This window comes from Schistocerca piceifrons, chromosome 1 (assembly GCF_021461385.2).
Source record: "Schistocerca piceifrons isolate TAMUIC-IGC-003096 chromosome 1, iqSchPice1.1, whole genome shotgun sequence".
Classification (NCBI taxonomy): Eukaryota; Metazoa; Arthropoda; class Insecta; order Orthoptera; family Acrididae; genus Schistocerca; species Schistocerca piceifrons.
In genome coordinates this window covers 367264204-367279231 of record NC_060138.1, presented here as the reverse complement: position 1 = coordinate 367279231, position 15028 = coordinate 367264204, and the positions used below count along the sequence as shown (strand labels likewise).

The 15028-nt window shown below is 39.3% G+C and overlaps 1 protein-coding gene across 3 annotated transcripts in view; it reads right to left on the bottom strand.

Annotated features, from left to right (window-relative positions):
* LOC124787791 (metastasis-associated protein MTA3) overlaps positions 1-15028 on the bottom strand; it is a 221515-nt gene that overhangs the window by 5677 nt on the left and 200810 nt on the right. Inside the window, exons 15-16 of one of the 3 annotated variants that reach the window (XM_047254701.1) lie at positions 13532-13651; positions 4691-4919 (exon numbers count right to left, since the gene is read on the bottom strand). In XM_047254701.1, the coding sequence (XP_047110657.1) occupies positions 4691-4919; positions 13532-13651 (349 nt within the window). Of the gene's footprint in view, positions 1-4638; positions 4920-13531; positions 13652-15028 lie in introns of all 3 variants that reach the window. The other 2 variants (XM_047254712.1, XM_047254719.1) reach the window with 2 other exon arrangements.

Below are 15028 nucleotides of genomic sequence, written 5' to 3'. Positions count from 1 at the left end.
GCATGGCGTGTGCCGAACAACAATCCGCACCACCGCGGAAATTCTTTGCATGGCCAAAAGCCACTTCCCCTTGGCAACACTTACACATCGATTTTGCTGGTCCATTCTGGAATGCTCGATGGTTGGTTGTGGTAGATTCATTCAGTAATTTTCCTTTTGTGTCCGGATGTCTTCCACGACGTCATCTGCCACCATCCAAGTGTTATCCGCTATCTTTTGTATTGAAGGTCTTCCACAGACTATTGTTTCCGACAATGGCCCACAATTCATGTCTGCAGAATTTCAGTCATTCTGCAAGGCCAATGGTATTCAACATCTGACATCCGCGCCGTTTTCGCCTCAGTCAAATGGTGCCGCTGAACGATTGGTCCGGACTTTCAAGTCACAGATGTTGAAGTTAAAAGAGTCGCATTCTCGGGAGGACGCGTTGTTGTTCTTTTTGTCCTCGTATCGCTCTCAGCCCCGAGATGGTCGCTTGCCGGCTGAGTTGCTTCACGGTCGCCCTCATCGAACCTTGATGTCTTTGCTACATCCGCCGCATCAGGTTTCTGTGCAGCGGCAGACACCTGCTTTTGCCCCAGGCGACGTTGTATATTATCGCAACTATCGCGGTTCACGGCGTTGGCTCGCAGGGCACATTCTTCGCTGCCTCGGCCGTGCTATGTATTTGGTTTTGGGGGCCTCTGGTGAGATGCGTCGGCATCTCAATCAGCTGCGCCTCTGTCGTCGCACGGGTTCAGCCGCTCCCCGTCTGCTTTCAGCGACGGTGCCGTCCGGTCAGCGCCCTGGGGACCCATCTACTGGCTACCGACGATGCCTTCCATTTTGCCCCATGGCGACGCGCCGCCGCCGCCTGTTCTCCCGCCGACGACGCCCGCAGTGGACGCTTCGCTTCAGCCGCCAAGCGCCTCCCTGGGTCACGCGCCGCCGATTGCTTCCCGTAACCAGCTGTCCTCCGACATGGAACTCTTGCCCGCTCCGGACCAGATGTCGTCTTCGCCCGTCGGGTGCCTCGCCCCGATGGAGGTCGACTCTTCGGCCCCTCCTGTCTCTCTACGAGCGCATACACCGCATGTTGGCTTGCACCCTGGACTAGGTTTTCAGGCGTTTGCTAGCTCCCCTCGGACCGAATGGCAGGGTGCGCGTGGCACAGCTTCGCCTGTTGTTAGGCTCCCCACCTCGTCGCATACGTCAACATGGGGTCCTCCCCACGGCAGGCGGAAGCCTTATCACACAACTGTACGCCGATTTGCGGGGGAGTAATGTGGTGACACTGCCAGACGCCACACTGGCTAGGTGGTAGCCCTTAAATCGGCCACGGTCCGGTAGTATACGTCGGACCTGCGTGTCGCCACTGTCAGTGATTGCAGACCGAGCGCCACCACACGGCAGGTCTAGTGAGACGTCCTAGCACTCGCCCCAGTTGTACAGCCGACTTTGCTAGCGATGCTACACTGACAATTACGCTCTCATTTGCGAGACGATAGTTAGCATAGCCTTCAGCTACGTCATTTGCTACGACCTAGCAAGGCGCCATTACCAGTTTATATTGAGATTGTTATTAACGTATCAACAAGAGCAATGTACACCAATTATGGATTAAAGTTAAGTATTCCAAGATCTTCGTACTTTATTTGCAATTCTCAAGACATTGTCCTGTTCCAGACCTCACGCCAGTCTGCGTGAGCTTAAACGCGTGCCTTTCAGCTACCTCCGAGTGGCTTGGCTGTCTTGCCAAGTCACTACAGTTTGTAGTTATCAAACAACATACATGACTTTTTGCAACCTATCATTTGACAGAAACCTCGTTTTGATATCTTCAACCATTTATGAAATATGATAATTGCTATGAACACAATTTCCGATGTACAGGAATGCAATTGGGCACACCACAAGTGACAGTCCACTGGATATAAAGACAGGTAACTCTAAAACAAAATGAGATATTGTTCTGTTCTCAGTTTTATACAAAATTATGATATTTTGCCAAAGGGTTAATGAGTGAAGAAAACTACTCACTGTATAATAAAGATGTTTGCCCTCAAAATAGAATACGTAGAGCTCACAAAATAGATGCACTGGAGAATTCCAAATAAACCATTAGCAATATCCAAGAAAAATCAGAAGGAAATCGTGAATGTGAAAGTTGAGGAAAAGACAAATACCATAAGGGACCACTACGTAAAACTTAGCAAGATTTTTTTTGACAAACTATTAAACTGCAATGAACCAAAGAGACATTTCCCACTTTCATTCCTGAAAGATATTCATAGAACTAATTCAAGACATGAAAAACAACAAAGCAGCAGATGAAGAAAAAATTGCCACAGGATTCTGGAACTGACTAATGGAAATCGATGGCAAACAATAAAACAGATGAATATCATTCTTAACAGTTATATACAGGGTCCTTTCCCAGGGCCCTACATGATAGGTTAGAGAAGTAGGTAGATGCAAAGATTGGGGAGTATCAAGGTGAATTTTGGAAAGAAACGTAATTATGCAGAGCAGATCCTGCATCATGAGCTCATAACCCATGAAAGAATAACGAGGTGCATGCCCTACGTTGCTGTGTTTGTGGACTTCAAAAAGCTGTGCGGCTCTGTTGTCAAAATGTCTCTGAAACAGTGGGAGAGTCGAGTATGGATGAGAAAACAAGAAAAAGATTTGACAAAAACTAATAAACACAACATCTAAAATTAAATCTTTAGGCGAGATATTGGAAGCTTTCGAGGTGTGAACATGCGTTAGACAAGGAGATGGTCTATCCCCTATTTTGTGCAATTGTGTCCTCAAAAAAGCGATTGAAGAATGGGAAGAACAACTTGGAAGAAGTGGGGTAAGTGAACTGGCAGACTATAAAAACAAAAATCTCATAATTCGCTGTTTCGTTTTTACTGATGATCTTACAATACCGTCAAGAGCCCCATTGCAATGAACATAGCAGAAAAATCATGTCTTTCAAGTATCTTATGCATAAACAAAAGATACAACGACTATAAAAGATGCTCCAAAGTACAAGAACACTGATTACAGAAAAATTAATAGTATCAATAAATTTAAGTAGCTTGGTGAGATGATAAAAAAAGAATGGCTGTGACAAGAGAGCTAACAAATTCAGAACAAGGATATTGAAAACAACTTTGCAGTTGTTAAAACAAACTATAATAAAATGACTGCCTCCTCTCAAGAAAAATTACAGTACTATGTTAAAATAAAATAAAAGGTTTACACACTGCCAAATGCCCAATTTGACTGAGGTGGGAAGAAATAGAAACCATGGAGAAGAAAGACAGGGAAATCTTAAGAAAAATTATGGGAAAAAAAAGATGAATTTCAGAATAGAAATAATGAAGACTTCTACACAAAAATTTAACAACTAAATGTAACTTTGAGAAAACTCTTCATGTTTTACAGCCATCTGGTTTAGATGAATGAAAACAGGTTATACAAGAGAAATTCTGAACATGCTGACCAGAAAAAATCTCCATGGCGCAAGTGTTTCCAAGCAATCAGAAGCAATCTGAATGAGGTGAAAATTTAACATCAAATTCTGAATTGAGATACTAAACTCTGACTTTAGATACCAGCATCCAGAGAAAACCAAAAAAGAAAACTGGAGAAAAATCATCAGAATTTCATAAACAACTCTGATCCAAGGAAAAACGAATGGCAAAACCGGAAGTTGCATTAGACATAGTTATTTATGTGGTCCACAGGACGCCCAAACTAGATAAAACAATGTTTAGTAGCACGCCACCACCCCAACAACAATTTCTCTGTGTAATAAAGGTGTTTAGCACAATACAAGAATAACAATAAAAACAGCAGCAACAACATCAAGCACGTGTGCTCTTTTTTGCTTTACCACAACTGACTAGGATTACCACGGTCTGCTTCCTCGAATACAGTGAACATTTTTGGAATGTGAACACAATCTGCTGTCATATTCTATTACAGCTTCTGTTTATTCCCCTGTGAAACTGACCATACCGATCTTCCCTTTCTCTTTTCTGTGTTAAATCTGGGGAAGGAGCTTACAGAATGCAAAGACAAAATTTCCACTGTCTTGTGTCAACATAGTCACCTGTTCATTTCTTTATGTAATAATTACAGACTTTTTATTCTCTACTTGCACCGCACTTTTATTCTTACGCATCATAGTTTCTACATGAAACAAAAATGATACTCACTAAGAAAAAACTAAGTGAAATGTCCTGGATGAGAGATAGGGGACGGAAAACTGTTTAAACAGGTGTGTGTGTGTGTGTGTGTGTGTGTGTGTGTGTGTGTGTGTGTGTGTGTGTGTGTGTAGGGGGGTGGGGGGATGTAGAAACACTCTAGAAATAGAAATGGACACTCTCTCTCTCTCTCTCTCTCTCTCTCTCTCACACACACACACACACACACACACACACACATTGAAAAGCCAATATTTTGTTGTTCCTGTCATGTTTACACTTCTGAATCTATTACTATAGAAACTGAACCACTCACCCCCACTTCACAGCCTATAAAAACAATAGTAATGAAACAAAAGCATGGAATTTTATTTTTCTTATTAATGTGTAGTGTTTTGCCAAGATGGCATAGAGTACCAACTGAAGCAATTGCATATCTCACTTGCATATGTATCACCTAAGGGTTTTTTGATGTGCATGTCTTCTAATGTACCGAAGAGTTCACTCACTTGGTACCCTCTGTGGATCTAAAGTACACATCATCTGGTGCATCTGTCCAAGATGTTACTTGCTTTCGACCACTACCAGAACGGATCATTGTTGCCATTTTGGGTTTTCCATTCAGGTGATTGATGACAGATCGCCCCACCACAGGTGGGAAGTTTTCTGGTCCTCGGGAAGGTGCTATTTCTTTGTTGGGTCGTTTCGCAGGAGGGCCCGGTTGTGGTACAACAATACCTGAAAAAGTTGATGTTTCGTAAGTACACACATTGCAGCGTATTTATGAGACAATAACCATATCAATATAAAACAAAGATAGCAAGATGACAACATTTATAGAATTTAAAAGCAGTTATGACTCAATGATTATTTAATCAATATGTGACAATTCAAGGCAATACAGATACGTCTTTCTCGTTTTCCTCCGCAGCATAACTTTTGTATACGACTTGAGAAATCTTCCCTGTCACTCATGATCACTTCAGAATACTGTTTACGAAATATTACAGATACATTTTCTACTTTTTATAACTGTCCATTTCTACCATTGCAGGTTCAGCTATCAGTGAATACGAAAGTTAAGACCTGAGTTACGTAAATTAAAAGCTTTAAGAACATACCTTCATCCCATTCCAGATCTGATTTGAAGCCACCAACAGAAAGAAAATAAATGTTATGGTCAAATAAATTATACTCTCAACAAAAACAATTATGTATACATAATTACTAGACAATAACAAACTGTTCTGAAACTTAAGAAGTCAAACTGTTGCAATGGTTACATCTATGCAAGTACATATGCATACGTTACACCGATATCAATGGCGCTGTAAATAGCATACAAGACTACTCACATAAAAAGAGATATCTGTTGTGTTTTACATCTTCTGTTTTCTGTCAGTTCTGACAGCAGATTAACACATAGGCATACCAAACTGCTACTTGTGCTACGTTGCATAAATAATAAGTTTAAAACTATCTCAACATTTCATTCTGAAGAGTTTTGTCTACTATATATTTATAATATTTATAGGGAAAAAAACTACTTATTGGCAGCAACAAATGGGACGCACACAAGGAAAGAATTTTATACATGTCAGCTTTTGGAACCAGGGGCTCCTTTCTCACCAGACAAATAAAAATGTCAAATAAAAGGAAATGAACCTGACAACACTTTTTCTGTATCTTGAAGCTGTGCTGACCCAAATGTAACCCATACTTTTTTCCCAAAAATTTGACTAGTGATGGTTTTTTAATTTGGAAGGGAGCAACAATATCATTAGTGTTTGGAAATTAATTGTTGTATATGAGGTAACAATGTCACCATATTACATTGTTGAAATTTCTTTTAATAACGGACTCTCATCATGTTCACAGTTCTGTTACTCTTAAAGACAGGGTATGCACAGCTTTTCCTCTAACTAACAAGCAAAAAAAAGTCTTCACTATTGGGTGGTAATGTCAAAAGAAAATTGTCAGCACTGTTATGATGCAAATTCCAAACTCTACATTATTTGTTACACAAAGAGCACATCTAATAGAGAAGCTAACAAAAACCTGGTGGAAAACATTCTGCACTTGAAGCTAGGGTTCATATTTTTTTGTACTAGTTAAAAGGACAGATGGAATAAAAATATCTTTATAAATAATCCAGTTAAAGGCTTTGGAAATAAGTGAAGACCTCAAGCATACCACAGACTGAATTCCATGGGAGAATCAGCTGGTGCTGCAGTTTTATACACAGAAATGACCTCTATATCTGGGGAAGCACTTCACTAGCACAGACTCTGTCAGAAGTAAAGTTTAATTCAGTTACTACTTTCCAAGTACTTTCTGTTGTGATAGCAGAGTCTCATTTATGGGTGTAAGACTAGCATCACTCGGATCAGAAGTGAAAAATCATACGATTTAAATCTCTACGATTAAATATCTCTTGCATTATGTATAGCAAATTGGTCGTTGTCTAGAGACAGGTAATAAAGTATGGTAGTCACTTGTACGTACCCTCTATACAAAATCGGCACCAGCGATGAGTACGAACAGGAAAATTTTGCAAAAACAATAACACGAAAAATAATGCGAAATTAGTAGCTTTTAGCAAAATAAGGCAAAATCAGTGATTTTTATGAGATTTTACAAAAATTTGTTATTTCATTACATAACAATTTTATAAATCTGAGGATGCCAGTTTACTATTCATAACTGATAGTTACTGAATGTTAAAAGTGCATTTTGACTTCTTATCTTCTCAGGACTGAAGGTCATATACAATCTTAAACAACAGTTCAGTTACCGTGTAATGAACTTTGATGTGATGACAAAAACAGCACAGAATTTAGAGAAAATGCCGAATTCAGCAAAAGTCAATGGCGAATTTGGCAAATAAATGCAGAGAGTTTTGCAAGGGACCAACAAATTTGGCCAAAACAATGCCAGATCAGGTACAACAACACTGAATTTGGCAAAAATAGTAGATTTAGAAAAAATACAGAACCAACACTGAATTGGGCAAAAACACCACCAAACTCTACAAAAAAACTACGCTGAATTTGAAAAATACACCATATTTGGCAGCAAACTACATCAAATTTGGCGGAAAAAGACCAAATAGACAAAAAAACACCAAATATATATTTTTTAAAAAAACCAACTTGGTATACAACAACATCTAAAAACAAGAATGGAATTTGGCCAAAATACGGCGAATTTGTCAAAAAACTACTTTTAAACTTGCGAAAAACAATACCGAATTTGGCTAAGAAACATACAGAATGTGGCAAAAAACACCAAATTTGCACAAAAATAACATTGAATTTGGCTGTAAAATAAAATGATTTTTTTCTGTCCCTATTGATGAGGTGAACCATGGACCTTGCTGTTAGTAGGGAGGCTTGCATGCCTCAGCGATATGTATAGCTGTACCATAGGTGCAACCACAACAGAGGAGTACCTGTGGAGAGGCCAGACAAACGGTTGGTTCCTTAAGAGGGGCAGCAGCCTTTTCAGTAGTTGCAGGGGCAACAGTCTGGATGATTGACTGGTCTGGGCTTATAATATCAACCAAAACAGCCTCTTGTGTTGGTACTGTACATGGCTAAAAGTAAGGGGAGATTAAAGCTGTAATTTTTCCCAAGGGCATGCAGCTCACCTGTATGGTTAAATGATGATGGGAGTCCTCTTGGGTAAAATATTCCATATATATAATCAAATAGGGGTAAGACAGGATTAGGTGGGGGGGGGGGGGGGGAATAATAATAGGAATACAGATAAGGTACTATGAACAGCACAACAAATGCATTATTGTAGCTAACAGACATGAAGCCCACACCCACCACAGTGTATATATGCCAACTAGCTCACAGATGGAGGAGGAGATTGAGGACATGTATGATGAGAGAAAAGAAATTATTCAGATAGTTAAGGGAACTGGAAATTTAAGTCATGGGGGACTGGAACTCGAGGGAAAGGAGGAGAAGGAAAAGTAGTGGAAGAATGTGGACAGGGGGACAGGAATGAAAGAGGAAGTTGCCTGCTAGAATTTTCCACACAGTTTAATTTCTTCATAGCTAACACTTGGTTTAAGAATCTTGAAAGAAGGTTGTATACATGGATGAGACCTGAAAAAATTGGAAGGTTTCAGGATGATTATATAATGGTAAGGTGGAGATTTAGGAACCAGATTTTAAATTGTTAAGGCATTTCCAGGGACAGATGTGTACTCTGACCACAATTTATTGGTTATAAACTGCAGAATAAAACTGAAGAAACTGCGTAAAGGCAGGAATTTAAGACCATGGGATGTAGATGAACTGAAAGAGGTTGTATAGAGTTCCAGAAAGAGCATTAGGGAATGATTGACAAGAACGGGGGAAAGAAATAAAATATAAGAAGAATGTGTAGCTTTGAGAGATGAAATAGTGAAAGCAGCATAGGATCAAGTAGGTAAAAAGACAAGGACTAGTAAAAATCCTTGGATAACACAGGAGATACTGTATTTTATCAATGAAAGAAGGAAGTATAAAAATGCAATAAATGAACTGGTGAAAGGGAATAGCAATGTCTCAAAAATGAGATCAACAGGAAGTGTAAAATGACAAAGCAGGGATGGCTAGAGTGCAAATGTAAGGATTTAGAAGCATGTATCACTAGGGGTAAGATGGATACTGCCTACAGGAAAATTAAAGAGACCTTTGGAGAAAAGGGAACCACCTGTATGAATATCAAGAGCTCAGGTGGAAAACCAGTACCAAGCAAAGAAGGGAAAGCAGAAAGATGGCAGGAGTACACATGGCAATCATAATTAATAGCGTAAATGCATACAGTGAAATATCTAGGGATGGAAGAATAACTAACGAAATTAATAGGAGGTTACAGAAGGGAGGCAATTTCTACCAAACAATAAAACACCTGATTTGGAATAATGAAGTTTCAGAAAGAGCAAAACTCCTTTTGTATAAGAATTATTACATCCCTATTGTCACCTATGGTGGAGAAACATGGACAATGACAGAAAGGGACTGCAAGCAGGGGAAATGAAATTTCTCAGAGCAGTTAAGGGTAAAACAAGAATGGACAGAGTAAGGAATGTAGAGGTTAGAAAGGACCTTAAACAAGAAAGTATGAGAGAAGATATTGAAAGAAAAGATTAAAATGGTATGGGCATGTTAAGAGGATGCATGGGCCGAGACTCCCCAAAATTATGGAAGAACTAAAGATGGATGGGAAAAGATCTAGAGGGCGCCCAAGAACACGGAGGAAAATGGGAGTGAGAATATCTGTAGAAAGGAGAGGTGTGACCTGGCAGCAAGTGGAGGAAGAAAAGTGGTGGGATGACCGAACCAAATGGAGAGGACTCATCATCAGCACCCAGACCCAGCAGTAGCTGGAGCGGGATTCAGATATAGATAGAAATGCATACAGTTGAGAGTACATGATACTAGAAGCAAAAAAGTCTCAGAAACAATAGGGGTGTTGAGAGGCGTGTTAATTATCGAGCTATCAGTTTAATGAGTTACAGATACAGATGCAAAATGCTGACAAGAATCTTTCACAGAAGAATGGAAAAACTGGTAGAAGCCAACCTCGGAGAAGATCAGTTTGGATTCTGGAGAAGTGTAGGAACATGGGAGGCAATATTGACCCTATGGCTTATCTTAGAAGATAGGTTAACGAAAGACAAACCTAGTTTAGAGCATTTGTAGATTAGAGAAAGCTTTTGATAATGTTGAAAGGATGATGATGATGATGATGATGATGATGATGATGATGATGATTTGGTTTGGTTTGTGGGGAGCTCAAGTGCACGGTCATCAGCACCTGTACAAAGTCCCAATTTTGACGCTTTCCAATTTTTACACAATCCAGTCAAGCCACTGTCATCAATGATGATGATGATGACGATGATGACACACAAACACTCAGTCCCTGGGCAGACAAGATTCCCAACCCAGCTGGAAATCAAACCCAGGACCCCATGATCTAGAGACAGACAATGTTGACTGGAATACTCTTTCAAATTCTAAAGGTGGCAGGGGTAAAATACAGGGAGTGAAAGGCTATTTACAATTTGATGGCAGCTAAGATAGACACGAGGCACGAAAGGGAAGCAGTGGTTGAGAAGGGAGTAAGACAGGGTTGTAGTCTATCCCTGATGTTATTCGATCTGTATATTGAGCAAGGAGTGAAGGAAACAAAAGAAAAATTTGGAGTAGGAATTAAAATCCAGGGAGAAGAAATAAAAACCATGGAAGATTGCGGATGACATCGTAATTCTGTCACAGACAGCAATGGACTTTGAAGAGCAATGAACAGTGTCTTGAAAGCAGAATATAAGATTAACATTAACAAAAGCGAAACGAGAATAATGGAATATCATCTAACTAAATTAGGTGATGCTGAGGGAATTTGATTAGGAAATTAAACACTTAAAGTGGTAGATGATTTCTGTTATTTGGAAAGCAAACTAACTGGTGATGGTTGAAGTATGGAGGACATAAAATGTAGATAGGCAAAGACAAGAAAAGTGTTTCTGAAGAAGAGAAATTTGTTAACATTGAGTATAAATTAAATGTCAGGAAGTCCTTTCTGAAAGTATCTGTATGGAGTGTAGCCATGTATTTAAGTGGAACACGGACAATAAACAGTTTGGACAAGAAGAAAATAGAATAGAAGCTTTTAAAATGTGGTGCTACAGAAGAATTCTGAGGATTACATGGGCAGATCATGTGATTAGTGAGGAGGTACTGAATATAATTGGGGAGAAGATGAATTTGTTGTACAACCCGACTAGAAGAGGGATTGGTTGGTGGGACGCATTCTGAGGCATCAAGGTATCATTTGTTTAGTGTTGGAGGGAACGTGGGCAGTAAAAGATCATAGGGGGAGACCAAGGGATGAATACGGTAAGCAGATTCAGAAGGATGTAGATTGCAACAGTTACTGCGAGATGAAGAAGCTTGCACAGGATAGAGTAGCATGGAGAGCTGCATCAAACCAGTCTTTGGACTGAAGATCACAACAATATTGATGAGATGCTGGTCCTTTGGGAAATGCCGAGCAATATGAGAATGGCCTACAAGAAGGAAACAGGTGCCTCATTACAAATACCTGGAAATGAAAAACAAAGAATTACTGTGATGTTAGCAGTTACTCAAGAGGGCAAGAGTGTGGACAAGTCCCTCTATGTTATTCTGAAGTGTAAAATTTTGAGCAAGGAAAATTTCACTTAGAGGATTGCGATTTGTCGCCAAGAAATATGCTTCATGACAAAATTAATGATGGACTAGCCAGCTGCAGTTTAAAATCGCAGTCTTTGTGTACTGTTCAGTATGAGTGTGTTGCTTGTGTTGGACGTCTTTAAGCATCATCTCACACCTTAAGTAAAGAATAAAGTTGCTGCAATGTAGGCAGACCTAGTTGTTATGCTTGGAGGTATCACTTCGAAGCTGCAAGAGCTTGATGTCATGGTAAACAAGACATTTAAACATCACCTCTGAAAACACTAATGCAATTAGCTTTTAGAAGGGCCAATATTAAAAAGCCATCAGTCAGCTGAAAGTGTGTGTGTGTGGATTCCCTCTTCATGGCATACAGTATCACTAGTTAATATCGTCAAAGAGTTCAAGCAGTACTGCATGTCTAGTGGGAGGACAATGTATTTAGTCAAGATAGTGGCAAAATATTCAGAGAGATGAAACAATACCAGAGGTAAAATTAATATTAACATCAGAGAAGACTGACAAGATGGCTAATATTTCTATTTAATTTACTTACATAACAACATTTTAAAAATTGTTAATAGTGACCATACTGTGAAAAGTTTTTGTAAATTGATAAGATGACAAATTTTTCTCTACTATGTACCTCCCCCTCAAAATTACAGATGTACCTTACATTCATGCCAATAAGGAACTCTTTTGCTTCAAAACCTTTCCTTCTGCCAGATGAATGTGCTCTTTGTCCCAAAACTTAAAAAAGTTAACAACTTCTCATGTGTTTTGTTGTGCTGTCGTTGTTGCTTTGTGAGCAGATTTTTCTCTCTGTATTACAAATATTTTCAGTTTCTTGGTCACTCATGAATCCTCCTCCTCCACCTAACGCCCACCACCACAACCACAACTTCATCTGACATCTACTCCTGGATCAAGGTCTTTTCTGGGCCATTATATGCATTGTTTTTAGTTAATGCATCCATGTGGCTCCAGCATATATTCTGATACCATGCATCCATGTGGCTCCTACATGTATTTTGTAACGTTATATTGACACCTTCAGTTAGGTCACTATCTCAGTCTTCTGTTATCTCTTGGAATCCAGTCAAGAACTTTCTGGGTTGATCTACAATGTAATTGCTTGGCTACATGTTCCACTCTACTTCAAAATGGTTCAAATGGCTCTGAGCACTATGGGACTTAACATCTATGGTCATCAGTCCCCTAGAACTTAGAACTACTTAAACCTAACTAACCTAAGGACATCACACAACACCCAGTCATCACGAGGCAGAGAAAAATCCCTGACCCCCGCCGGGAATCGAACCCGGGAACCTGGGCGTGGGAAGCGAGAACGCTACCCCACTCTACTTAGTTTCCTGTTTGCAAGTAATAATTACATACCTCCTCCAGTGGGGCACTTTCAGTCTGCTTGCTTTCCTGTCTGTGTTAGTCATTCCCAAAATATACTTCTCCACTGCTCACTGCGAGGAAACCCTCAGTTTTAGTATGGTTTTTACATTTTCTCGTTGCCACAATACAAGCTGGTACAACACACTGACTGTAAACTTTCACTTCCAGACAGTTCAGACGCTTTTTGAAAAATGTATTTAGTTTACTGTAAGTAGTCCAGGTGAGCTTTACTCTTCTTTTTATTTCTTTCCCTGTCAATCCAACTATCTTCAACTGCCCTAGTTACAAAAACTGAACAACTGGTTCTCCAACTACATTATGAAATTTAACTGATTTATTTTTGATGTATATGTTATAAATGTTTTTAAGTCTTACATTAACTGATTTTAAGGTCTTTAAGTTCTTCCACTTATAGTTGCAGTCTGTCAGCAAAACAAAGATAACTGAGGTATGTTCCATCAACAAATACTCCTTCAATTTCTCAGTTCAAGGATCTGAAGACTTTGTCTTACACTGCTGAGACCAGTTACGGTGCTGTGGAATCTCCTTTCTTGACACCTCTTTCATTTACGAATTACTCACTAAACTGATGAACTTACTTTGATTATTATTTAGTTTTATCTTTTTACAAGACTCAAATATTGTTATACCTGATGGTATCATTATCTTTACTGCAAATATCACTAAAGTTAATACATCAGCAAATAAGAAGAAAAAGTCTCTTACCATCCATACCATTCACTTCTTCGTAAGCTCGCCGCTTCAGAAGAGGTGCAGGTACATTATTGAGGGCAGCTTTTTCAGCTTCTGGTTTATTTGGGACACGTTCATACAGGAGAGTGCCGTCTGCAATTATAAGAACAGTATCCTGAAGGACAATTTATGAATGATACTACACTAAATCTGCCAACAACAGCTGCTATTAAAACAATGCTGTTGATAACATACAACAATAAAAATCTATTAATTTCATAGCAACGGTTTGTGGCTTATTTTACCTGACGATTTGCCTCTCTTATAAATCGTCTATTCCATCAGGTGTTGTTTCCTGTTACAATCTTAACGTGTTACGAAACAGGTGCCATGTTCAGATAGGTAATAAAATTCAAATCAAACATGGCACCTTCTTCACAACCAATCACTTTCCAAGAGTGGAAGTATATGTAATGTTAATAGTCCTAAAGACATACCCTTCTCCGTTTCCACTATACTGAACTGCAGAAAATTATGTATCAAGTTGCAGTATCACAACAGCAATCCTAAATTAGAGCTAGCCACACTGAAATGAATATACCCCTATCCACTGTAATTCTTATGTGTGGAAATATTTTATTTTGTTTGAATTGTCTTAGAGTGTTGAGTGGAAAGCTCAATATGAGTGCACCCTTTGTGGAACACTAAAGGAATTATTACTATGAACAGCAATTGGCTACATTAGAAACGTAAGTACACAAGAAATCACAAAAACTGACATGACATGAAATCTGACGTATCCTTCATGTTATGAAGAAGCCAATCTCATCACAAACAGTATAGTATTGATCATCAAAATAAAATATACTCTGTCTGTAATTGTGAAAGGGATTTGAATGAGTTTCCACATTCTTGGAAACCCTGTACGAACACACTTTTTTTAAAAAAGTTCACCAGAAAATCTATTCCCTGTGGTGAAATGGAGTTAACACAAGAATAATGGCAAGTAATGCTGAGATGATGTAATCAGTGTGATATCTCAAGTTGTTGCAATGGCAATGTAACATTCATATACTATTCTGCAGAGAAACTGTTCCAGACTGATCTTATAGTTCAGTCGAGATCTGCCTATCAGCAAATTAAATGATTTCCGGCCTCAATATCTGCCCACACATGTCTCTTAAGAGAGCAAATATGTCAATGATAGTAGAATGGAATGTCACACCTCTCCTACATTAAAGGACACAATGACTAGACGACTGTGTGGCCAAGTTGTGAAGAGCAGCAAATAGTTCTATTCACAATGCTGAGACATGTCGTCAGAGCCTATTGTATTATTCAGCACAACAGTGCAGGTGTGTGTGTGTGTGTGTGTGTGTGTGTGTGTGTGTGTGTGTGTGTGTGTTTTTAGAGAGAGAGAGAAAATTTTCTTGGCTGCTTAATGATTTGCATGTCCTGTGTTGATGCAAATATGGTGAAGTCATCAATATTGTTTTCGAAGCGATACTGAAGTCAAATTTTGCATAGCAC